At 37.4% G+C, this 25,902-nt stretch overlaps 1 protein-coding gene across 6 annotated transcripts in view; it reads right to left on the reverse strand.

Moving 5' to 3' along the window:
- The window catches only part of PDE4D (phosphodiesterase 4D), a 670,126-nt gene that overhangs the window by 10,627 nt on the left and 633,597 nt on the right, over positions 1–25,902 (reverse strand). For all 6 annotated transcript variants that reach the window (XM_054578374.1, XM_054578375.1, XM_054578377.1 and 3 more), the window contains 3 exons: positions 4,129–4,222; positions 2,544–2,716; positions 1,858–1,956 (listed from right to left, as the gene is read on the reverse strand). In XM_054578374.1, coding sequence (XP_054434349.1) covers positions 1,858–1,956; positions 2,544–2,716; positions 4,129–4,222 — 366 coding nt within the window. The remainder of the gene's footprint in view (positions 1–1,857; positions 1,957–2,543; positions 2,717–4,128; positions 4,223–25,902) is intronic.

Genomic DNA, 25,902 nt, shown 5'->3' on the forward strand with positions numbered 1-25,902 from the left:
AATCTAGGTTGTAGGGCCTTGCTTTTTATCACTTTGATTACTTCTTGCCAGTCCCTTCTTGCCTGCAAAGTTTCTTTTGAGAAATCAGCTGACAGTCTTATGGGAACTCCTTTTTAGGTAGTCGACTACTTTTCTCTTGCTGCTTTTAAGGTTCTCTCTTTATCTTTAATTTTTGGCATTTTAATTATGATGTGTCTTCGTGTGGTCATCTTTATATCCATCTTGTTTGGGACTCTCTGTGTTTCCTGGACTTGCATGTCTATTTCCTTCATCAAATTAGGGGAGTTTCATTTTATTATTTTTTTCAAATAGGTTGCCAATTTCTTGCTCTTTCTCCTCTCCTTCTGGCGCCCCTGTGATGTGAATGCTGGAATGTGTGAAGTTGTCCCAGGGGCTCCTTAACTACCCTTGATTTTTCTGAATTCTTTTTTCTTCTTGCTGTGCTGATGTCTTTTTCTTCCTTATGTCTCAAATCATTGATTTGATTCTTGGCTTCATCCACTCTGCTGTCGACTCCCTGTAAATTGTTCTAAATTTCAATTAGTATATCCTTCATTTCTGGGTGGGTCTTTTTTATGCTGCTGAAGTACTGACAATGAATTCCTTGAGCATCCTTATAACCAGTATTTTGAACTCTGCCTCTGATAGATTGCTTATTTCCATTTTGTTTAGTTCTTTTTCTGGAGTTTTGATCTGTTCTTTCACTTGGACCATGATTCTTTGTCTCCTCATTTTGGCACCTCCCTGTGTTTGTTTCTGTGTGTCAGGTAGAGCTGCTATGACTCCCTCCCTGTCTTGGTAGCATGGCCTGATGTAGTAGGGGTCCTACAGAGTTCAGTGGCACAGCCTCCACTATCTCCCAAGCTGCATACTCAAGGTGTGCCCTCCTCTAGATGAGTCTTGATTGCTGTCAGCAGATCAGTGGGAGGGATTTAGATCCAGGGACTTCAGGAATAAACCTTGAGGTGAATTGTCCTTCAGAAGCCTAGCAGTGCTTGACCTAAGATATGTGGTCTGAGCTGCCAGCTATAAAAGTGTCTGTGTTCCATGATCATGAAGTTAGCCTTAGTCTAGTGCCATGAACTCAGCAATGAAGTAGACTGCACCAATTAAAATGCAACATCCTTTCTAGGGCTGGAATCTGCCATACCAGTCCCAGGGTATCTACAGCCTCAATTCCTCATTTAAATCTTAACCATGCACTGGGACAAAAGGAGCTCAACAAGAGTGAGAAACTGGTGTGAAGAAGAGAACAGTTCATGAAACTGAAGAAATTACGTCCAAAGACTAGTCAGTAGGGGGCTGGTTCATTTTTTCATAGTTAGCACTCCATTCTCTAGGTGAGTCAGGGTCATGTGGATGATTTTTTAAAAAGATTTTATTTATTTATTTTTAGAGAGAGGGGATGGGAGGGAGAAAGAGAGGGAGAAAACAGCAGTATGTGGTTGCCTCCCATGTGCCTCCTACTGGGGACCTGGTCCGCAACCCAGGCATGTGCCCTGACTGGGAATTGAACTGCTGACCCTTTAGTTTGCCGGCTGGCACTCAATCCATTGAGCCACACCAGTCAGGGACACATGGGTGATTTTTAAACTATTATTTTAATGAATTGCTTCAATTTTCCCACACCATATCTTTTTCTTAAATGGGAAAAAATGAACAACACTGGTTTATTTGTATTTTGCCCATACTTCAACCTTTCTGTATTCTTATTATTTCCCAGGGAAAGGGGCAAATAAGGAAAAAATACATAATATGCAAAAGAGGGTGAGTAGTAAAGAAGATAAAATGCATGCACAATTCACTGCCCAAGACTGGGCATTAACTCACAAAATAAAATGAACTTAACCACATTACCTGAAAGATGGTATGCATGATAACAGTCAAAGGCCGGTTACCAGACAGCTCTGCTATTCTAAACACATGAAGACCCCATTTGTTCACATCTTCTAGTTCCTGGGGTAAAAGAGAGACAGAAAAAATTAGAAAGCAGAGGTAGAACATGAAACAATGAACATATTCATTTAAAAATGACTGACTTTAATGAAAAGATTATTAGATTTAAAAAAATGATTCATTTTAAATGTAATGGATGCACCATGTAATTAAGTACAGGCACACTTTAGGCAAATTCACATAAATGTACTAAAAACTGAATCATATTGTTTAACCTCATGCCTTTGATAATACAACATATTTCCATACTTTCAATATAAAATTCAAGTAATTTCTTCAATAGATAAAATCCGTTCACAAAAATTTTATCTGTTCTCCTAAAAACAGAAGAGATAATAGATTTCTAACTATTTAAACAATAAAATGTAGAAGCAAAAAGGAAAGAACACACATCTCAAACCACCTATGTAAATCCACATATTATAAAACCCAAATAATTTAGACAGAGCTTTATAAATTGCATGCCTCTCTTCACACTCCCCCACCCCCGGATGATAAACTTGTCCATCTACTAAGAGAGAAGGAATCAAAATTCATTAAAGGCATTGTTGCACATTTAGGATCACGATCCTCAAAATTTTTCTTACCTTGGCAAGGACGTCCTCTTGTTCAGTTTTAACCCCAAACCTAGGGATGCTTGAATTGGTCAAGCTGGAGCTGTGCATCAACTTTTTGACCCCACTGATCTGAGACATTGGCCTTTTCTTTTTCTCCTTTTCCTTCTGAGTTGGAGAAGGAATTTCCACTTCATGTTGCTTATCTTAAAAATAGAGAAAATATCCTACATTTACTATTAATCCTACATGGGCTTTTTATAAAAGCATAACACATATAACTGGACAGGTTTTAAATTATCATTATATGTTCCAGGAAATATTTCCAGGTAAAGCTCCTTTTGGAAAAGCTGAATATTTACAACTTGATGTGGACTTAATTTGATATCCCAAATTAAGCATATAAATCTCACTGGAAAATAATTATCATCCAGTGTATTAACTGGTTATGTTTTTGATACGATGCCCTAATTAATTTTTTTGAAACACTTATCATGATAGTAAACTTAGAAAAAGCAGAACACATTGGTTATTTCCACTGTTCATCAACTCCATTCCTATCTGAAATTCACTTAGTGGCTTCAAAACTGCTCTTTGCCAAATAAGGACTCCTGTTTCAATACGATTTGGAAATGGGAGATACTTCCTGCATAAATACAAAAACAGCAGTGTAAACCTGACAGCTTACTGAAATGGATCACACTGTGGGTGGCAGTCTATATAGCTTATCTGAATCACTTAGATTGCTTTCACTGTTTCACATTTTCTCTACTATAGTGAGATAGGATTTATGATATAACGAGGTTTTATGTAAAGCACAGAGAATCTCCAATGCTATCTGATAAGTGAATATCAGATTCACAAAAGCTGTTATTTTCAAATAAAAGACACAAGATGTATCAGCACATCAGTCCCCGAGGGAGTGAGCTCCTCTAACTGATCCTTGCACATAGTGTGTGCTCAATAAATATCTGTTTAGTGAATATACGAGTAAGCTATCTGGCAATTTGGTTTTGAAAGTAAAGTCAAACGAAGGATATGTTCAAGTTACTGATGTTCACTTACTGCATTTTTTTTTTTTTTTTTTTTTTTTTTTGGTGAATGGGGCTGTGGGAGTGGTATTGTCCCAGTACACAAACTCTCAGCTATTGTGATCAGCAAGCTTTTCTTTAGCAACTGCATTCTCTCTGTCCGCCTCACCAGTTTACCAGGTGCACTATCCATTAGACTATCAACCCACTGAGGGCAGGGAGCATTTCCAATTTATCATTAAATGCCTAGTGCCCAGCAAATGCCTGGCACTGAACAAGAATTTGTTGAATGCATGTATAGATCTCTCTAAAAAATACATTTTGCAGTTTAGAACTTTGGAAAAACTGGCAATATATAACTTTAATTCAGAAAATCCCCCAAAGTCCTGAACAAAACTGAAATATAAAAATTGTACTTTGTCACTTGAGGTTCTAAAGCTTAGAGGCTCAAATTATTAATATAATGAATAAAAACAAATGAAATTCATAACACTTGATTTCCCAAATCAGCTGGTACCCCAATCCACCTTCCAAAACAAACAACCCAAAAGGAAATTTAAAAATTGTACTTAAATTGTTATTCTCACCTAAGAATGTGTTTGATATATACTCCGACACTTGATTTCCAGACCGACTCATTTCAGAGAGATGGGTGAGCTCCCGATTAAGCATCCTTTTAAACTGAAAAACAGATAAAATAATAGAAGGTGAAAACTTAAGTGAAAGAACATAAGCATATGCTATGATACAGAAAATATGCCCAAAGAATTTTTAAATATTTTAAAATTGTCCTGACACTTTAGATAGGTGCTGTCCAATAGAACTTCCTACAATGATAGAAAAAGTCTATAATCTGTGCTGTGCATTACAGTGACCACTAGCCACATGTGGCTATTGAGCACTTAAAATGTAGCTAGGGCAAAAGGAAGCTAAGTTTTGATTTTTATTTAATTTTAATTTAAAGGACATTAATAAATAAGGTGTTATTAGTACTTAGAGAAGAAAAAACCCCTAATTTAGAGGCACACAAAAGGCTGCCACACAATAAAACATGGTACATTTTTTAATCATTTTATTAGAAGAACTGAATATGTGTATGGGTCAGACGTTAAATAAAATGTAGTTTTTTACCCCTTAGAAAAAAACAAACAAACTTGAGTATTCTTCCAGAATTACGGAGAAATAAAATATTTTAATGGATAGTATATAATGTTTCCTTTAAAAATTTTATTTTCCAAGTAGGGAATATAAGATTTATTGGTTCTCAGCATCCACAGAATTTATCAGTCCATTTCCCAAGGTCACATTTATACAAAACAGGTCAGTTTTCAATATGCTAATTCATTACTTCATAGTTGCTTTTACTGATGCCATGGTGCCTATTTTATCCAAAGAAACCCTGGGATTTACCTGCCAGCACCACCTGGCATTCAAAACCAGAATTCTCAGAGATGCTCTGCTTTCCCAACATCAGTTGCTTCTAATGTCTTCCTTGGACTCCCCAAATTGCCTAATTAGGCCTTTTACTATACCTTAATATTTCTCTTAACATACAGAAAAATACATTATTTTTTCTGTATATAGAGGAACTATCTGATTGGATACTGGACCTAAAAAGTCACATTTTATTCTAATATCTAGTTGCCTTTAAAATTTTGAACTTCACCATAAATTATCATTTAAGTCTGGGGAAAAGACAGCAGTGATCTGATCCTTTAGTAATGTTTAAAATATAATTCTAAGTCAGTATTTAATCTGTTTATTAGGATTTAAAAAACCCTTCCTTTCCTGCATAATTCATATCACAGTGTTCGAACTCAGGATAATTTGGCAAATTACTTCCAAAGTCAATCTTATTGAACATATAGATTAGGTATAAGAATTTATCACCACTGAGCACTGAGGAAAATCAGTAAAAACATTTCAATAGACTACTGGATACAAGAAAGGCTTATTAGCATTATCCTGCAGCCAAAACTGAAGAACTGGCCATCCCAATGCAAATTCTTTTGGTTGTTAATTTACAAGTATAGAGAGCTTATTCTCCCAGTTAGAAATATAAAGTTCACTTTCTTTGTTCATGCACTTTTTATTAATTTGTCCTGATGAAAAATTGCACATGTGATATAGAAATCTAGAAAGCTATATAGAAAAAAACTCAGAAATCATATATATCCTCACTGCTCAGAAATAACCATACATAATTAGCAATATATCCTTCTATGCATTTTTTCAATTGTATGGATGTATATTTTTTGAACCGGCATCGTGCAGTGTACAAAACATGGGTTGTTAATTTTCACTTATAATTATATTTCATGATTCATTGTGGAAAAACTAAATTTTAGAGCCTTCTAAGAATACTCATGAAGACATTTACAATAGTGTTCAAAACATTTTCTGTCAATCTTTCATAAAGTTATGTTTTCTTGAGTAAGTTATAGGCTACAAACTAAATTAAATTAAATGAGCTACAAACTAAATGAGCGCATAGAAAGTGCCTTATATTTAGTCCGGCACATCATAGGTGCTCCACATTATTTGAGCTCTTTCTACTTCCCTGGGCCTTTTAAGTGATGGCTTATTTTTATCATTGCAGGACAAACAGATGTCAGAGCTGGATATAGTTATACCCATAAAAGTACATATCTAAATATCTAGCTCCCCTACTCATTTTAATAAATAATTTAGGATATTATCCATATAGGAAATGGTGACAGTGCTTCAAAAATATAATAATAATATGATGCACAAGATTCAAAGGTAAGTAAATCCTTGCTTAACTAATAAAATTTATTTCTGGAAAAAATCTTTAGGCAAACATGTTCAAAAGAGTCTGCTAAACATTTTAAACATACATTTAATGAAATAACTCTGTGACCTGAGATGGTCCATGCTATGAGCTAACAGTTGCTATGAAGAACTGCCTGGTCAGGATGGAGTCTTTTTTATAGGATGGGAATAAGCAAGGCTTTCAGCCACGCTTGGCCTCTCTAGAGTCTATACAGGAGCCACACTGACCACCTGCTCTCCATGTAACTCAATGCAGGCTTGGGGGTGGGGGCTGGGAAAGTCTGATGGGGAACCAGTTTCCTACAGAACTACCTGCTAACTTGTAAGCACCATGGTATGAGGAATATGCTGCCATATGCTCAAGCTGAAAAACTGCATGGGCCCTGCAGATTCCCTACACAAATGCTTGAATTTATTTGGAAAGTATAAAGAATGAAGTGTATTTTCCTGGCAGTTTGCTTATATAAGTCATCAAAATAGCCTGTCAGTACACATAACCAAGGCAACGAATGCCAGTGAAAGGAATCCATTGTGCAGACTGAGAAATTACAGATTGTGCATTCCACTGATTATTTTTGCATCATATATATTCCCAGACTACTCTTCTGCCTTTGTTCAAAATCCAAAAGCATGGGGTGGAGAAATCCTTCAGTGCGCACCCATCTCCCCACCAAGGTGGGCGAGGTGCTCCAAGGAAGTCAACATTTCCTTTAACATAATTGTAAGAGACAACATTTTAAGCAGTCCCCTTTCTTCCCAAGGGATAGGGTAAGGGAGATCTCCCAAAGACAGTCTTCAAAGAGTCAATTAAGTAATAACATAACATTTCTAAAAGGAATTAAAATAGCCTCCCTTTTTTGCTACTGATATAAAACTTTAGAGTTCAGGAAGCTAAAATAATAACCACAGTGCTTTCCCGACTGGCAGTAGATATCATAATCTGGTTTTGGAATGTATAACTAGATATAAAGAACAATAAACCATTCAACAACCATTCTTAAATGTAAGTGGGATTTCTCTCATTTTAAGATTGCTACATATTATTATTTATGTAACTATATAAAACTACTATCAGGGGGCAAATGAGTAGAAAAGGCAATAAAATGCATTTCTCCTAGAATACTGTGATGTTTTCAGTTTACAGATTTAGAGGAGATAAAATATAGAACTGCTTTTCAAAAGAACTGGTTGCAAAGTGCAGAACAATTTATTTGAGCTTTTAGGTATTTTTAAAAGCAAACTCTAAATATTTTCTGATGATGAGTTATTTTGATTGGTTATTATCTAAATAGTCTGAAATAATAGATAGAATCCCTGCTGCAGCAAAGCAAAAAGATTTCTGACTGAATGCTTTCAGGCTTTTGTCCTCATTGTGCACCCAGTGTCTGTGTGCAGCACTGAGAGCACAAAGGAGAGACATGCAGTTGAACTGAACACTGTATTTTGCTTTTGAAACTCCAGTTTCTCAGTTTATATTCTACATTCAAGACTGTTGAGGAAGTAAAATAAAATAATTAAAAATTTGAAGTATTCTTACATTTAATCCCTTTATTTCTGCATTCATGCCAATGAGCTACTGGGTCCATTATATATTCTCCTGGTATATAATTAAGAAGGTGGTAAAGGTCAACATTTAGAAAAGCTTATTTCTCCACCTCATAATATTCTGTTAAAAATCATTTAAATATGCCACACTGTAATTAACTTCAAGTTTGGTAGGTATCAGCATTAAAAGCTAAAATAAATGCTGCATTGGCTGTACAATAATAAATCATTTAATCCATATAAGGCTAAATATATTTATATTTGTCTTTCTTAAGGGCAAATATTTGTCCTTCTTGATATTATGTTGTTTTTAGCAATATAATATTAAAACATAAACAAAGCTACCCAGCGAAAATTTTCCTCAAAAATATATGCGCTAAAATTCTATACTGAGATTCCTAGAGGTATTGTTCGTAATCATAATACAAATGTGAAAGCCTTCAAACTGTATCAAATATGAACTATCTAAGAGCTAAGAGATGAATTCTAGGAGGATTTTGAGAGTTTCCTTTATTACCCTTTATACCTTCCTGTATTAAAAAAAATTAAGCCAAGAAATGGCTAGCAAAATTTAAATGAAGATTTGCATTAAAATAAAACAATAAACATTTTTGACTACCCATAGATTAAAAGGGAGGTGGGGAATCATAACTACTTGGTCAACTAAAACTTAATTAAGTTTTCTTAGAATGCAGGTAAATCTCACAGCAAAGAGTAAATTTTCCTTTAAAAAGAAACAAAGAAAGAGAAAATATATTTCAGTCTGAGTTTTAATGTAATGAAAAGGATTCTTAAAAATAATGCGTTATTGTGATATACTCAAACATTCAAGAATAAATTTCAATTTCTGAATTGATGCTTCATTTAGGACTGAAAAAGGTTTTTCTACTTCCTGCTTCTATTACAGCGATTGCCAGGCTAATACTACCAGGGGTCATGCAAGAAGCCTGCCAAGCAGGACCACAATTTTTATTTAATTCAGTGTATGAATCCATTTCTTCAGATTTACAAAAATAGCAGTATCACAGAACATACATTTCTTCAAGGTTTACAAGTAGATAATCAAGTTTTCATTTTAATAATATATCACTTAAAAAGTCAAGTTATGTCAATTTTTAACGTCATCCAGGTCTTTATATTTAAAGGTGAAAAAAACATACTTTTCATCAGGTTAAACTAGTACAGATTTTTAGAAAGAGCCACTAATTAATTTTTTATAAATTTTAAGTGCTACCAACTAACTGGAACCCATACACCATTATAAGTAATTTTACACAATAATTTATTACCAATGGATTTATTTAATTACTTTGATATTTACAAGCATAATTCGAATCCACAAAACATGACAAACAGAAGAACCACTGTACATTAAAAAGCTATTTTAACATGCAAATGACAATAGAAGTTACACAATGTCTCCTTATTTTGACACTAAAAACACATATTTCTTTGGCAGTCATGTCTAAGAAAAAGTAAAAGACTGCTTAGAAAGCTTAACTCCGTTGTAATTTATTAAACTATCAGTTTCCTCATCAGAGTAATCAGGCTAAATAAACCTTACCTTTATGTAGCCCCAAGACACTGACAGTAAATAGTTTGCTTCAGGCATCTTTGATTGATTATATGGAGAGACAGTAAGTTCTAAAATATATATATCTTCAAAACCTTGACAGTTTAGTCTCCACAACCCTCGGAGTGTGCAGGTTTTTAAAGATTATTGGGAGTTAAGTATATATAAGAAAGCCCTGCATTAGATCTCATCTGACATCCAGCCGTCTTCCCATTGAACACATGCCATCTGTAAAACTCCAGAATGGAACCGCATTCAACAACTCTTCTGAATAAAGAAAATTTATGTGATAAAGAAATATCTAAAGATCTAAGGGTCTGCATCTTTCTCTCCCTGAGCTCCCAGGATTAATGAATAATGTATGCCAATATGCTTAGCTGCAAGAAAGACAAGTTCTATCAAAAGCTACCAAATAAGGAACTGCGGGGAAGCTGGCAAGAGTGACAAGAAACCCCGCCCGTAAAACCTCAACTATGCACCAATTGCACTCCAACCCTGGATCTACCAGGACAGGAGGTGTGGACTGGGCCCAGGGTGCTCTGTGATTGGCTGGGAAGGGCAAACCTCTGAGGAGGAGATTTTCCTCCTCCTCACCTCTGGTAAACGCAGTTTAAAAATGGTATCCCTACAGCGGAGGATGCCACAGGAAAAGACGAGTGGGGTTTCCCTCTCACAGTGGTGAATAACAACCACAAAACACTTCAAAACTCATCGTTCATTTGTAAGTAAGGATTGCCAGCCCTTCTGGAATCATTTCTACAAATTTTAATATTCTCTGACTCCTCTGTCTTCACAGTAAAAGCAGGTCTGAAAATGTCAACGAGGCATTGGAATTGCTTCTCTCCCCCAAATTCCAAACAAAACAAGGGGCTTCCCTGGTGCCACAGATACGACCAAAGTTCTTCCTCCATCCAACATAAAAGCAGAGTGTGGTTATAAAATACAGTTAATGTCCAGAATTCACAAACGGAAGGGATGCATTTCCTTACTGGTGTGGCATGGCTGCTCTCTGCTCTCTTTGTTAACCTTCTTTAGGCTGTGCTTAGACTTCTACATTACTAAGGTGCTATGAAGAGGGGATTTAAGACATAGATTATCTATTGATGCCCCTTTCTATTGGGGTATTCTAAAAACACCTTAAAAGAATTTGACGAAAGTCCGACTAAGCACACAGACTCTGAATTGAAATCCTTTAGCGCATAACACAACACATAATCTCACCTCTTGGTATGTCAGCTTTTTCCTTTGTAAAATTGGTTACTGAGCAGCCAGTCTCCAAAGATGACACCACATCAAATCGGAGCTGGATGGCCCATGGGACCAACAAGTGATGCAGCGTGACTGTGGAGGCTGTCCTAAGAAGTCCTGCAGCTTTCCCCTTGGTCTCCTTGAAAAACGTGCTATTGGGACCCCCGAGTCACTCTGTGAGAAAGCCTGACTGTTCTAAGACTGCTGTGTTACGAGGAAGACCATGCTGAATGTACGACGTGCTGGGAGAGTGGCAGAGTGAGAGTCAGAGACAGACACACACACATACACACAGCGCGAGAGAGAGAGAGCGCGCGCGCGTGAGAGGGAGATGGGGCAGGGAGGCGAGGAAGGGAGGAGAGAGAGAGGGAAGGAGGGAGAAAGAACACACTTATGTATAAAAAGTAGTTGTGTTCTAGGCTCAGATAATCATACGTGAATTTTTTACCTACATGAATGGCTGTTGGGACCTGGAGCAATCCCCCGGTGAGGACTACCCCTGTTGGGAAATGCCCTGTCTGGTTTCAGGAACTGTAGCCCCACTGATAGGCAAGAGGGCCCCAAGGCTGGAAATAATCAAGGAGGCCTTGGGAAAACAGGCGACTGAGGAGATGAAACCTGTCTCCCTGGCAGAGACACAGCCCCTGCCTCCCTCACATCACCCTGTTTGGCCCTGTGATGGCTCGTAGTCAATGGCAGGTAAGACCCTTGATGGAAGGGACAACCTAAGGCAGACACAGACAAAATGGGCAGCAGGACAAAAACTTGGGGGACATGCAGGAAGGGTAAAAAAGCCTTCACCCCTTGGCTCGGTTTGAATATGGCCGGGGTCCTCATTCTATCTGAAAGAAGTTTCCTTGTCTCTTGGTGACTCCCTCCCCCAGTCTGGCTCAGGCTTGAAACAATACTGGAGACCGTCCTAAACTGGATCTGGTGGTTCCCAGGGGAAATCAGGCCGAGAAGTAAATTCTTTAAAGCATGCTTTGTGTCTCCCTCAAAAGCTATGACAGGCAGGTCATGCTGGTAAGGAAGTTTACATTATTCACAGACCCTAACCCTAAACTCTTTGGCGCTCTCATGTTTACTAGTCTCCTCTCAGACCCATGTAAATCGATGTGTTCCTGCCATTTGTTTTCTTCAAAACATCCTCTATCCTCTGTAAACATTAACATATTGATATAATGAGATCACCTGCACATTCCTGTTACCTAGTCCCTCTGATAATCTTTTCAATAAAAGCCTTTGGACACAGGGGCTCAGGGCCTTTTCCACTAGAGGGACGAGCCATGCCCCCTCTCCTGGCAGACAGAGACGTGTTCGCGACGGCTCGTGTTTACTGCCTCCATCCGGGACAACCCCGGGACGCACTCTGCAGGATTCAGAGTCCGGTGTTCCAACTCAGCTGGCCCCTGGAATGGCGACCCTCAGATACAGAGGCCGTTCGTCGCCTCTCCCAGAACACTTCGTGTGTTCCAGGACATCCAGCCTCGTTGGCTTCTGTCCATGAAATTCCAGGAGTACTCCTGAGTAAGAGTACCCTGAAGTTGCTGGAATGCCCCCCATTTTGTGAAGAATCACCGTTCCAGTTGTTTCATTTGCCTTGAACTGTGACACCTAAATCAGGAGGATGCTTGTGGCAAGAAAGAGAGCTACTTCTCCTTATGCTTCTCAAAGTAGTTAGTGAACCACAGGCACAAAAAGGTTCAATTGTAAACCCCTAATTTGCTGCAGTAAGGGAGATGATGATGATGATAAAAAGGAATTGTATTTTAAAGCTCTGATTTAAATGAAAATTCATTTCATTTCATTTTTCCCATTATGAGAGAGAGACTAGAAGCTCCTTCTCGCTGCCATGGTAATAGGCAGCCTGCAGAAGAATCTAGACAATGCAGAAGAGGATGGGGCCAGACAGATATGACTCTTATCGTAAGACTTCGCTTCTGAAAATTTTAATAAGAACACTGTCATAGGTGTGATACAACACTTATTAAGCATCTATTATGCACCAAGAGCTTCATATATCTTATCTCTAATCTTTGCAACATTGGGTAAGATAGACATTATCCACATTTTAAGGGGAAACGACAGGCATTCAAATATTCAATAACTTGCCCTATGTGACAGGGCTGAGAGGCAAATCCAGGCTTCTCTTAGTGTTTGCTTTTCATGGTGTATGAATAGTTCATCATAAAATGAGGCTGATGCAAACTCTGTGATAAATGGTATGAATTTAGGAGTGGACCATTTCTCCTTAATCTTGTGCTGACTTCACAGTGTCTTGAATGAAAGAACCACTGCTATTATCACTGTGGTCAGATCTCTGGATAGAGTGGGTCTTACCAACGGCAGTCAGGGGCTGGTGCCCAGACAAGGCAGCCACACCTGACAATGAGACCTCCTTATGTGTGGGAGCGCTGTGTGAGAAAGATACAGTGCCCTCACACACAGGCAGAACCCAGGTTCCCTGACTGGGTGATCCCTTGCTCTCAAACACCCCGACGGCTTTATATACAAATGTGTGTGCATGTACTGATAGAGAAAAAAAACTTTCCTTTAGCATTTAGCTCTCTTTTTATGTCTTTCTCTAATAATACTCCCCAGAATCTCTGATGTTACCCTTCTTTTACTCTCCGTTTTAACTGATACCTCAAGCAATCACCAATCTTTCTGGACTATTTTAGGATATTTAAAATTCTGCTGATAGAGTGGAGTCTTTGATATATTAACACATACTGGCATCTCTGACTTTGTAATACAGGTCAAGAGAGATAAGGTACATTTTTGAATAAGGAACAAAGAAGCCAATTATGAAGAAACTGAGGCTCAGAAGGTCACCTGTCTCACCCAAGGTCACAAAGCCAAGTAGCAGAGTAGATTTGAACCCAGTCTGTCTGGCTTCAGAATACCCTAAATTGCCAAAAACAGTATTTCAGATATTAATTTATATCTAGCCTTGAGTTCATAAACAATATGTCTTTAACACAATAAATTCTAAGCTATACAAGATAGTACTGTGCTCGAGATATTTAGGAAATATTATTTATAATAAGTGTATTAACTTTTACAACCTAAGAGATTTTCCTGGTAACAGCATGTTTTTGGTAGAACTTACACCTTTGGAAAATATTTTATTCCATGGTCAGTCTATATTTATTTTACACCCTTCTACTTAAGATCAAAGTACTGGGAGTTGTTATTAATCAAGAAGCAAATCTGTATAAAGTGGGCTCTCACATATGCAATACTGTTCAGGTTAACACATGCAAATCTTATTGCTAAATGTTCCTTGAAGAATTTTGAGACAGGGATATTGAATACAATAACTAGAGCATACCACTGTCTTTAAAATCACTGAGTGTTTCATCCATTTCAACTGCCTTGAAAGTAGTTTTAGGCAGACAATCTAGAACTAATTTATAACCTATATTTTAAATAACAATTTAAAATATAATTTTACATCATAAAAGCTATACTTTGATTAGTATTAATAGTAAAGAAAACCAACCTTAATGTAACTAAATCCACTAAATCTGTTTGTGTTCACTGCCCTCTAGTGATAATGGATCTGAATGCAATTTAAGGACAACTTTGTCCTGAAGAGTCATTTCGGAAAACAAAAAACCCCCCACATTTTACAAATACTATAGAGGTCTGAAATTAAGAGGAACTCTAGGCTGATTTTAGTCATTGGCAATTAAGGAAATAAAAATTAAAACCTAAATGTGATGCCACTACATACTTACTAGAATGGCGAAAATGAAAAATACAAACAATACAAAGCTCTGGCTGGCATGCAGAACGATTGGAACTTTCATTCGTTGCTGGAGGAAACGCAAAATGGTCTAACAACTTTTAAAAACAGTTTGGCACTTCCTTATAAAGTTAACAAGTACACTGACTATATGATTCAATAATCCCACCCCTAGTTACTTACGTAAGAGAAATGAAAACATACATCCGTACAAAAACCCATATGCAAATGTTTATAGCAATTCTATTTGTATCAGCTGAAACTGAAAATAGCCCAGATATCAACTGGTGAATGGATAAATTGTGATACATCTATGAAATGAAATACTAGAAAGCAATAAAAAGAAACATATTACTAATACATGCAACATGTTATTAGTGGATGAATCTCAAAAGCAATATGCAAAATGAAAGAAACCGTTTACAAAAGGCTATAGATACACTGTATGATTTCATTCCTATCACATTCTGGAAGGCAAAACTACAGGGACAATCAGGTCACTGGTTGCCAGTGACCGGGAGTAGAGGGAGGGGAATGATTGCAAAGTAGCAAGTGAAAACTTTTTGGGTGATGGAAATATTCTGTGTCTAGATTCTGGTCGTAGTTATTCAATTGTATACATTTGTCAAAATGTATTCTGCTACATCTAAAAAGAGTACATCTTTCCACATGTAAATTTACCTCAAAATCTAACTTCAAAATAACATTTTTACCCTTTCAAAGAGCTCCACCATTATATTTCAGGCAATATGCGTATTTGTCTGAAGTCCAAGTTAGCTTTGAATAATACAATATTGTATATGCTAAATTCCTAGTTATGCAAAGCAATATAATAACAGTTAAACCATCCTCATATCTATTAGTATCATTTTTATTTTAATCTTTTGAATAAAAAATTCCCTAAAATATTTTAAATATTTTCCTGCTTTCTTAAACAAATAAACTGATCTTAATTTAATGATTTAATGGTGATACTGGGCCACATTTACTCACTCAACACTGAATTGTCAACAGATATTTATTTTATTGTATGTTCATTCTAGGCCAAGCACTATGCCAACTGTAAGAGATTTTTAAAAATCCAGTGAAGTGCGTAGAGCTGCTTGCTGAAAACGTAATAGTCTCAAACGATGTATTCATTTTTGAATTCTTTTCTCACTTTTTCATAGGTTTTTATCTTTTGGAGTCCTTAGTTGTCAGCTTTTTCTTGTGGTCGATCAGCCTTCATATAGTCAACAAAGCATTCCCTTCCCCCTTTCTACTATGTTGGAGTTTCATCTAAGGCAGCATTTCCCGGAATGAGTTGTAAAGAACAGCAGTTCCATTCTCAAAGAAGGCAATCAGTGTACAATAAACTTTTGACATTGTGCTAACCTTCTTGGAGATTGTATACATTATTAGCATATTAAAGGCTTTACCAAGAACAGTAATAAATAACCTTTTAAATTTTGTTTAACCTAGAATTTCTCAAACTTATTTTACTACCTAATTCTGCTTTCTTCACACTGACAAGCAAAACCAAAAAATACTAGGGTTTCATTGAAAATTCTTGTGAAAAGTAATGGGCTTTAAATATCAGATAATAATTTTTTAGAATGATTATTTAGATATTCACTCAACAAAACACAATATTAAACAGCTGATACGTGTCAGCATGGGTGGAAGAGTAATGAACAAGACAGAGAGTTCCCTGTTCATATAAACCTTGGACTCTTGAGGCAGAAAGACAAAAAACAAGCCTTAGATAAGCAAAAAAAAAAAAAAAAAAAAAAAGAAAAAAGGTCAAACATGCTGAATAAAGAAAAGGGGGTAACATGATACTGCGATGGTGGACTATTAAATAGTCAGGACAAGCTGCACTGAGCAGGTAACGTCTGGGATGAACCCTGAAGACTAGAAGACGCCAACCAGAAGACAAGGGGCAGAGCTTTCTGAATGAGAGCTGAACAAGCACAGAGAGCATGAGGGAATAAGTATACAGGATGAGATGAGAGATAGGTCAAAGTAGGGCAAGGTAAAGATCCTAAGCTTTCCAGGGGGTGTGGAATACCCCCTGGAAGGTTCCGAACAGGGAGTGATGTGATGTGGTTTACATTTTAAAAAGTTGTCTCTGGAGAGAATGGTATGTGGAGGGACAAGAGTAGATGGAAGAGGAGAGGAAGCACTTGAGGAAGAGCTAACAAGACTTGAACGCTGGAAGTGAAGAGACAGTAAGAATCAACTCCTAGACTTTCTGACTTGAAAGGACATTTGGCCTGTTTGCTGAGATGAAGGAGGCTCAGAGAAGGACAGATTTGGAGGAGGATAAAAAAGGCAAAGAGGAGTCTCACGGATCAAGTGCAAAACATTTTTAAATATATGAAGTTGTTTGTTTTTTAACTGTTGAGGGACATAATTCCTCCTCTCCCCAAATTCTTCACAGAGTTCTGAATAAGGAAAGCTGCCAGAGAGTTGTTTTGTAGTTACTTTCAAAACTTTCAAATCTTCTAATGACATTACATTCTTATGTACCACTTTAACCAAGAATTTTAAAGATGTTTTTAGAATAGCCCAATGGAAGGGGCAGTAACAGATAATCTATTTTTTAGATCCCCTCTTCATAGCAAATAAGTAATGTAAAAGCCTAAGCAAGATTACACAACGTAACCAAAATTAGAATCTAGAGCTCCAGTTGGCAATATTTTTATTATAGTACTATGCCTTATTTGAATATTTTTGGAATGAAGACTTTACTGAAAGCAATCATAAACACAATTAAAAATAGTGCAATAGTGGATTTTTTTTTATTTGCAACAGTGACAGAATAGTAGAATATGAGAATTCTGAGAAGTACCATGGTATAGAGTGTAAGTTTCTCTAGTTGGCTTCACCAGAGTTCAAGCCTAGGCCCTGTCTCTTACGAGAACTAAAGCATACAGCAAGTTCTTTAGGGTCTTCAGGTTGTGTGGAGGGTGTCAGGGCTAATGAAGTAATCTAGCACAGGACTAAGCAGATGTCAGGAGTCCAATAAATTATTTATATTGTGCCCAGAAACACTGAAACTTGTCATAAGAAAAACAATCTGAGTAAAACAGCTGCATTAAGATTCCTGCAATAATATCTACTCAAGAGCTCATGCAATCAATGGTTTGTCTGCAAACTATTAGAATCACTGATGCCCGTTCAAAATACTTATGGAGATGTCAAACACATAGGAATAATTTTCTTGGAATGCACTGACCTGACAAATATAAGACATCTGTGTAGGCTTCAGGACCAAATTTCAGTCTCCAAAGGGAAATGTAGGTACAACCCTACAGGTGACTTGGGACCAAGGAGATCAAGCCCAGTACTAACGAGTGTAAGATGATGGTCCTTTCAATCAGCAAATATTTAATTGGCACCAACCATGTGTCAGGTACTTCAATGAGCAAATCATGTGCTCTGAGGGAGCTTACATATATTAGTGTGTGGGAGACAAGGTAAACAAGCAAGTGCAGAAGCCACCCCGCTGCCTTTTCGTGTGCCTTCCTGTGCTGTAGAGGCTGGACAATTAAAAACTCCATATCTCAGAGGCACTTGCAGCTATGGTTTCAGATGTGATATAATTTCTTTAATTAGGTGAACCCCTGCTACCACCCATAAATTAAACAGCTACCAATCTAATTGTTGTTTCCTTGTAGGCAATCTGCCTCTTCTCTCTGGCTGTGCTGAGGTTTATTTATTTTTGTCATTTCTCTAGGAAATATCTGGATGAGAGTTTCTTTTTAAAATTTTTCCTGCCTTGGATTCAACTGAAATCCTAGAATACTTCTTCTTTCCCACCCTCTCAATTCTCTTCCTCTGGAATTCAAATTAGATGCATGTTGCCATATTGCTGGAAAAGGAAATCTCGCCATATTTTAAGTATACATTATTATCCACTAAATACAGCATAGGTCAGATAATCATCATTAAGCTATAGTACTCATTTTTATTCGAAACAATGATTTTAAACAATTTTTAAAAGTAAATGTGATTGTTGTTATCTCTTGAGATTAAATGGCTCTAAGATACTGGAAAAACCAATTTGATTTATCTAATTGTCTATAAAGTAAGATGTACCTGTGTTTCGTCTAATAAAGAACTCAGACCTGAGAACATAGTTTAAAAAATTATTTAACTCATTTTTGTTCACATTTCAGTAAAAATGGCTGTTAACCACTTTGACACTTATTCTTCTTGGATACCTGCTTATGTTTACATCTTTAAGATGGGAGAACATAAAAATTTTTGCTCCTGAGGAAAAAAATGATAGGAAAAAACAAAATAAATCGAACGAAAACAAACAATTCTGCATTACTTGACCTTCCAAATGTGAGAATCTAATGCCTTGTGAGACAGCAAGTCAATCACATGTTAGATACAATGGGTTCATCAAACACACAATTCTTTGATAGTGTGACATATGTCCAAGTTGGAAAGTTCCTCTAAAGATATTTAGTCCAACCTTTTACCCAGAGAGGGCTCCTACAACTCCTCATAATTAGGAGTCCTGGATTTCTTCCACAGTTGTGTAAGTCCGTTCCACTTTGGCTGAATGTAGTTTTAAAGCCTGGAGCTAATATTGAGCTAATGATCATTAGCTTGCATTGACCTAATACCATTCTTCGAAAGCTCTTTCTAAATCCTTTAAAATTGATTTCTCTCTGGACACAGCAAATGAAAATAAAATGGAGCTCAGGGATTTTATTATAGAAGCTGCAACAAACAGAAGTGTAGAGAATATTCTTAAACATTCACGTATCAAAAAACAACAACACATAGAGATCTTACACATAGTGATCAACAACTAAACAGATCAACAACTAAACAAGAACAATTTTAGCTTGGGCTGTCACTTTCCCCTAACAGCTAGGGCAGCAAGTAAGTGAATTAAGACATATGAACTCCTTTTGGGGTACTAAGAAAACACACCAAGCAGACTCCTTTAGTATAGGGTGGGGCCAAAGTAGGTTTACAGTTGTTTGTATGGAAAATAATACAATAATTAATAAATAAAATAAGCTGTTTTGTGTACTCACAACTGTAAGCTTATTTACATGCTTAATTCTCTAACAGATTCTTCTCGCTTTCAGGATTTCCCCTCAATATGATCCATCCATCATACCATCACTAGATTTATCTTTCTAATATAGTTTTGCTATTAGTTTCCTTGTAGTGTTTTCATTATAATAAGATGCCAGTGTTCTTGAGGCTTTACAATGTAATGGACAAATGGCTTAGTCAGGCATTTAAGGCTCTCTGCAGTGTGGTCCCAATATACATTTCTCACACCTGCCTCTGTTCCTGTATTCGGATTTCCGTTCCAGGTAGGCTCACTCAACCAGAGCACCCATTACTCACCCACTCCCACCAACACACAATAAAGCTAAATCCACAAGTGTGTTCCATCCTATCCTGCCTTGTCTAGCCTTTGGAATGTTACCTATTTTCTCATTAGCAACCTGTATGAATTCTCAATGTTTAAGATCCAAACTAAGGAAGCACTTTTGGGGGATGCTTCTCAATCATTCGGGTCCTTACTGTTGAACATACTCTGAACACCTACAGGACCACAATACAATGAATCACTCTACCGTTCATTAACACAAAACAAGCTTACTTATACACCAGCCATATGTCACTGTGTATGTCTATAAGCACCTACTTATCTATCATCTATCTATCTCTGTATCTATTTATATATCTATTCAATTACCTATGTGTTTGAATAAAAACACACATATATAAAAGCCTCATTTCATCTATAAAAACCTTTGGAACAGATATATGTCCTACAGTAACCAGACTAAAAAAAATCCCTTATGAAAGCCTAAGTACTAGATTTTAGTTATCTGAAGCCAAAAGGCACAAAACAACAACAAAAACCCTCGTAATAATTTATTTCCCACATGAGAACAGTTCTTGGTCTGGGAAATGGTCAAGTATTAAAAACAAAGAATAAAGATACACCAGACTAAAAATCTCATTCAAAAGTAATGATGTCAATAAAAGACCTAAATCCAGGTCATGTCTATCAACAAAAAATTTTTATTCGCCATAAGACAAAGCCTTGACAAAAGTAACACAGGGCTGTTTTGTTCTGGGTCACTCGATCTTTCCTGTGCCTTGTTACCTCATCTGGAAAATGAAGGCGGTGAATCTGTTGATCTCACAAATCCCTTTCACCTCTAAGGACTTTTGGAATGAAAAACACAAAAACAACTTTTATTAAGCATGTGAAAGTCTGATTGCTCTGCAAAGCGGTTGACAGCGAGTGGAAAATGCAAAGGCATCAATCACCTCCTCTGTGACTCATTTTCAACTCTTAGAACGACACGGCTGGGGAATTTCTTTCCCCTCTTGTACAGACAGTGGCAGACCCTCGGCGATGACCTCATCATGGGCTGGAACTGGGTTCAAGGTTATTTCATCCCCTCTGTTTCTCAGCTGGATTGCCATTTTAAATCTGTGCCCCGATGAAAGGGTTTATTTTTGGTTCTCGCTCTTACTTGCCCCAAGAAGAGACACCTAGTAACCTGATATTGATATTGGACACTTTTGTTAATAATCATAACCTAACTCATTTGGAGGGGTCTTTGGGGCCACCCAGTCAGCAATGCACCAATTTTTAGACAGTGGAATGAAGGTCCATCTACATGAGGCCCTTTGGACTCTAATAAAAGTTTCTTTTCGTGTCTGCCTTCAGATACATTCTTTCAAAGTAATCATAATTAAGTGGTCAGTGAGTGTAAATAAAAATATGCTATCATGGAGTGCTAGGTAACGGAGCTCAAACTAAAGTAAACAAACTCAGTGGGCCATCACATATGCAAGCTACTGAGGTCCCATAAATCACCGTGACTGGGTATCAGGATTTCAAAGGCACCCTCTGTGAGCTCTGTCGTCCAGGCGTGTTGATTCAAGCTCCAGTTGCACTGGGTTACTTATATGGCAGCATATAAAGTTCACCTTTGAGTTTAAAAATAGTTCTAATCCCCATCCCTACTAAAGCTAGGCCACAGTACCTACTGTGTGTGTGCACTACACTATGCACTTGACATAGTTTTCATTTAATTCTCATAATAATCATGTGAGATCGATTTTGTTAGTCCTGATTTACAGAGGAAACAGAGGCTCAGAGAGATTGAGGCAATTTCATTATCCAAGGTCATAACTCTCGTGTGGGGTGGACTTATATCCAGAAGATAAACTGTCAAACTCATTGGAATTTAGAAGATTTAACGCAGAATCAAGGTGAAGTTCACATTTGTCATTTGCTACTGTCCCACTTCTCTCTTTTGGCATCTAATGATTACTCATGAAATACTACCGTGAATCAACTTGCATTTGCTTTGACACAGCCTGCCTTCTCCCTGTTCCAGCTCGTACCTTGCTGCCTGATACTCTCACTCCCAGACAACAGGTTCCCTAGGGGATAGCCCAGCAGTTGAATGTGACACACCACCTGTGCTGCTACTGGGCCATGACTCAAGGATGTAACAGGTGAAGGAGGTGGTGCCAGCTATTGGTGCTCGAAAAGACTCAAGCCTCAGAAATACACTCTGTATATAAACCTCCCGTCTCCAGTCAGATCTCCCTACCTCCCCTGTCTCCACAGCTGACTGTCTTCCCCTAAACAGTTGCATTCTCATGCTTAACAGGGGATTTAATTTTTTCTTCAAGGATGTCCCAAAGGTTCATTCCAACTAGATCTCACCGTATGAAGCCTGAGGTGTAAAGTGGGCAGGATCACAAACTGGTGGGTCTGCCTCCAGCCAAGGATAACCCTGACCCTGGCCCAGCCCAGCCAGAAATTCCTCCTCCTCCTCCCACCCTTCCCCTTCCTCATCTCACTGTCTAATACAACTTTCTTTCTACCTTTCTTTCCTCCAATCTTCATTTCTCACTCTAGCCACGAGTCTCCCCTGCCTCCCCATTCTACCCCCCGCCTCCCAGAAAATAGGCAGCCCTATAGTAATAGGCCAGTTAAAAACTCTGACACCGGCTTTACCTTCCCTGAATTAATCCTATCAGCTGCATCCCTCCCTCCTACTGATCAACCTTTCTGCGGTCAATTCTGCGCCCCCAACCCTCCAAATCCTGTTGGCTCGGAATCTCAGACCTGCTTTAGTCAATTGGTCTTTTCATACCACTGACCCCATTACCCTTTAGTTTGTATCTGTGTCCTGTTAACTATTTGTTGACTCCCAACCTAAGAAGCTGTCTCACCAACACACTCTTCCTAGGAGCTAGGTTCTTTCTGCTCCCATGCCAACATGGCAGAGAGAACAAAGCAGGCAAAATCAGCTGCATTATAGGATCCCCCTCTAGGATTTATCTTTTGCTGAAACTGCTCTTGCAGTTTTGGAACCTAGTGCTCATTAGATACATTAAAAAAATTATTACGACATATTTTGAAAACGCAGCCTGAGAACAAACACTTGTTTCTTCTATCTGCCCCCAGATGCTACATTCAGAGAAACGATTATCTCTGCACAGTTTTAAGAAGCATATGTGGGGGCGCGGGGGGTGGTCAGGGGAGAGCAACGGGTGAGAAGCTGGGACAACTGTAACTGAACAACAATAAAAAAATAAAGAAAAAGCAGGAAAAAAAGGAAGCATATGGCTCTTGGACAAGTTTAGCAGAGCATCAGTTAGTCATCTTTAAAAATGAGATGATTTGTCATGGCATGTTAAGTATACTGTTTCTGGGACCAAGTTAGAAATTTCGGGTTTGAGGTATGAGAAAACATCAGGATTACACCTTCAATTAGAAAGTAAGGTACATACAGGTGTTTTCCAGACCAGTTGTCAAAGACTTCTTGTCTGTATCACATGGATGATATTAGCATGTTTGAAAATAAGGCTCGGTAAAAAAGCAAAAAGGACTCATGGACATGGACAACAGTGTGGTGATTGCTTTGGCAGGGGGCATGGTATAAAGGGACTGAGTAGTAATGGAAATAAAATACAGCAAAGATTAAATTAAAAAAGGAAAATAAGGCTAAGTCAACAAGTAATATTTTCACTCAATTCTACTTTTCAGAGGATAAATTCCTCCCATATAGAGACTGATTATTCAGTCTGTAATGATTCACTTTTGTCTTTTTTTGTCTCTTTTACTGCGTACCCTTTTGTAATTTTATTGCTCATTTCCACTATATAGAAAAATTAAGCTTTAGGACAAACCAGTATCTTCCTATAAGCTAATCTTTCCTGATGTGTATTAAAGAAAAAATTACACTTCAAGTGAAACATTCTATGGCTAAGATACCATACTGAAATACAAGATCAGAAAACAACAAGAATAAAACTCAGAAAAATCAAAATTTATACCAAAGATGTTAAGTAGTTTTATTCTCTTTAGAGCATACTGTCAAAGCTGACTTGAAAAATTCAAAATAAAAAAATACAAGATGATAACTGAATACTAAAAGAAGAGAAATGGAAAGTTAGCAAATGTCTACTTAACACCTAAATCTATGAAGGACTTTGAGCAAGTCTCTTTTTAAAAAGCCCCATTCAAAACTTTAGTTCTCCTAAATCTATCTTAATTTTTGTGTATCCTTTTAATAGAATTACAGCTTGTTTCATCCTTTGCAGTCTTTAACCTCTTTTTTGAAATAAGGCTTCCTTGCAAATAATACAGTGACACCTATATATATTTAAAGTACCCATGAATACATTCTATTTCTTTATTAAAAACTGTTAAAACCTTTCCAGATATGAAATTTACCCTCTTCCTAAATTCTTGTGACAAAGATCATTATTATTAAAGCTGTAGTTCATTATTTTCCTGAAGCTTGAAAAAAATCCTAGCACATATAAAATTGAAGCTTTCTTGGTCAAAGAATACACTCCTTTTCTAAAACTTGAACTTGATGTGAAGGCATAAACAACAGAAAGTAATCTTACTTAAAATGTTTTTTTTTTTTGTAATTCTGTATAATTCAGTATGACATGTAATTATTTAAAGACATGATAATTTTATTTTTGTTTAATTTTTGAAAAATAATTTCCCACTGTAATGAAATAGCTGTTATTTCTCCCTAATGGGTTTGGATTGTTAATGATCAGGTAGAATTAAAGGAGAGCAACAGAAGGAAAACACTTTGATATATCCTCTCAAAATATTTTGGAGAGTATTATTTGAGATACCTTTATTTATCTTTAGGTCTAAAACAAAAACAAAAACAAAGCAATCCAAACACTGCTGTGCCAACAATGGAAAGCAGCCTTACATCAGCCAGTCATTTTCTGAAATGAAGACGACAGATATCAGCCTGCACTTGCTCCAGGACAGCAACCTCATCTTTGCCTGGTTGCTATGGACACTTCCCTGTCAGGCCAGTGCTTTCTACTCTCCAGATCTGTTTATGACACACTGAGGTGTTTCCTATTATGGTGCCTATGTCTGCACAGCACACGCCTTTCCAGTAATAAAAACCAGAGGCTGCAGACCAGAGACACTGACGGGAACACGAGCATGCCTTGGGTAGAGCTGCACAGGATGCTCCCTGACAGGCAAATGCCAGCCAACACATCTTTTCTTTCAGGGTGGCAGGGAAATATTCGGATATGTTATTTTTAGTTGAAACAAACCTATAATAAGAATGTTATTGCTAAAGTAGATACAAAGGGAGAGCACTGTTTAAGGCCATCGATATGGCCTGTATGGTTTTTGTCTGTATACTATAAACTTTTAAATGAGATTAGACTAATCTGAGCATAAACTATGCTAAAATTTGAGAGATGAGTGTCTGTAAGCAGAACTGAGAATTTTTCTTTTTTCTTTTTTTTTAAGATTTTATTTACTCTTAGAAAGAGAAGGGAGGAAGAAAGAGAGAGAGAGCGCAAATATCAATGTGCAAGAGATACATCAAGCGGTTGCTCCTCACATGTCCCCAAGTAGGGACCTGGCCCGCAACCAGGCATGTGCTCTGACTGGGAATCGAACTGGCAACCGTTCAGTTTGGAGGCCAATGCTCAATCCACTGAGCCACACCAGCCAGGGCAGAACTGAGATTCTTAAATGGGAAAAAAATCAGGATTTTTGTCAGTGAAAGAAAACATTTTTCTTGTAAGACGTCAACTATAAGGTGTAGACTTCAAGGTGAGAATAGCATTTACAAGAACAAACATCATGCACGTGGTACTAATTATGTGACCAACTACAAAGTGATATATTGCTATTCACCCGTTTTGGGTTTGAGGTCTGTAGAGGCTTCATCAATTCTTCTACTGTGTGGTAGAAAATTCACTGTTTATGTACTTGAACAGTTATTGAATCCATCTGCTTATCAGAAACATGGCTTGTATTCTATTTACATAAAGAGAAAAAAGTGTATCTCCCACCCATGATTTATGAATATGAGTTGAGATAAAGGCTACAGAGGTGATCCAAAATGATGCAGAGACACTCTAGGAGGTGACCTACATAAGAAGTCC

The sequence above is a fragment of the Pteronotus mesoamericanus genome, unplaced genomic scaffold (assembly GCF_021234165.1).
Source record: "Pteronotus mesoamericanus isolate MK-2021 breed Mesoamerican mustached bat unplaced genomic scaffold, CSHL_Meso_final contig_50, whole genome shotgun sequence".
NCBI lineage: Eukaryota > Metazoa > Chordata > Mammalia > Chiroptera > Mormoopidae > Pteronotus > Pteronotus mesoamericanus.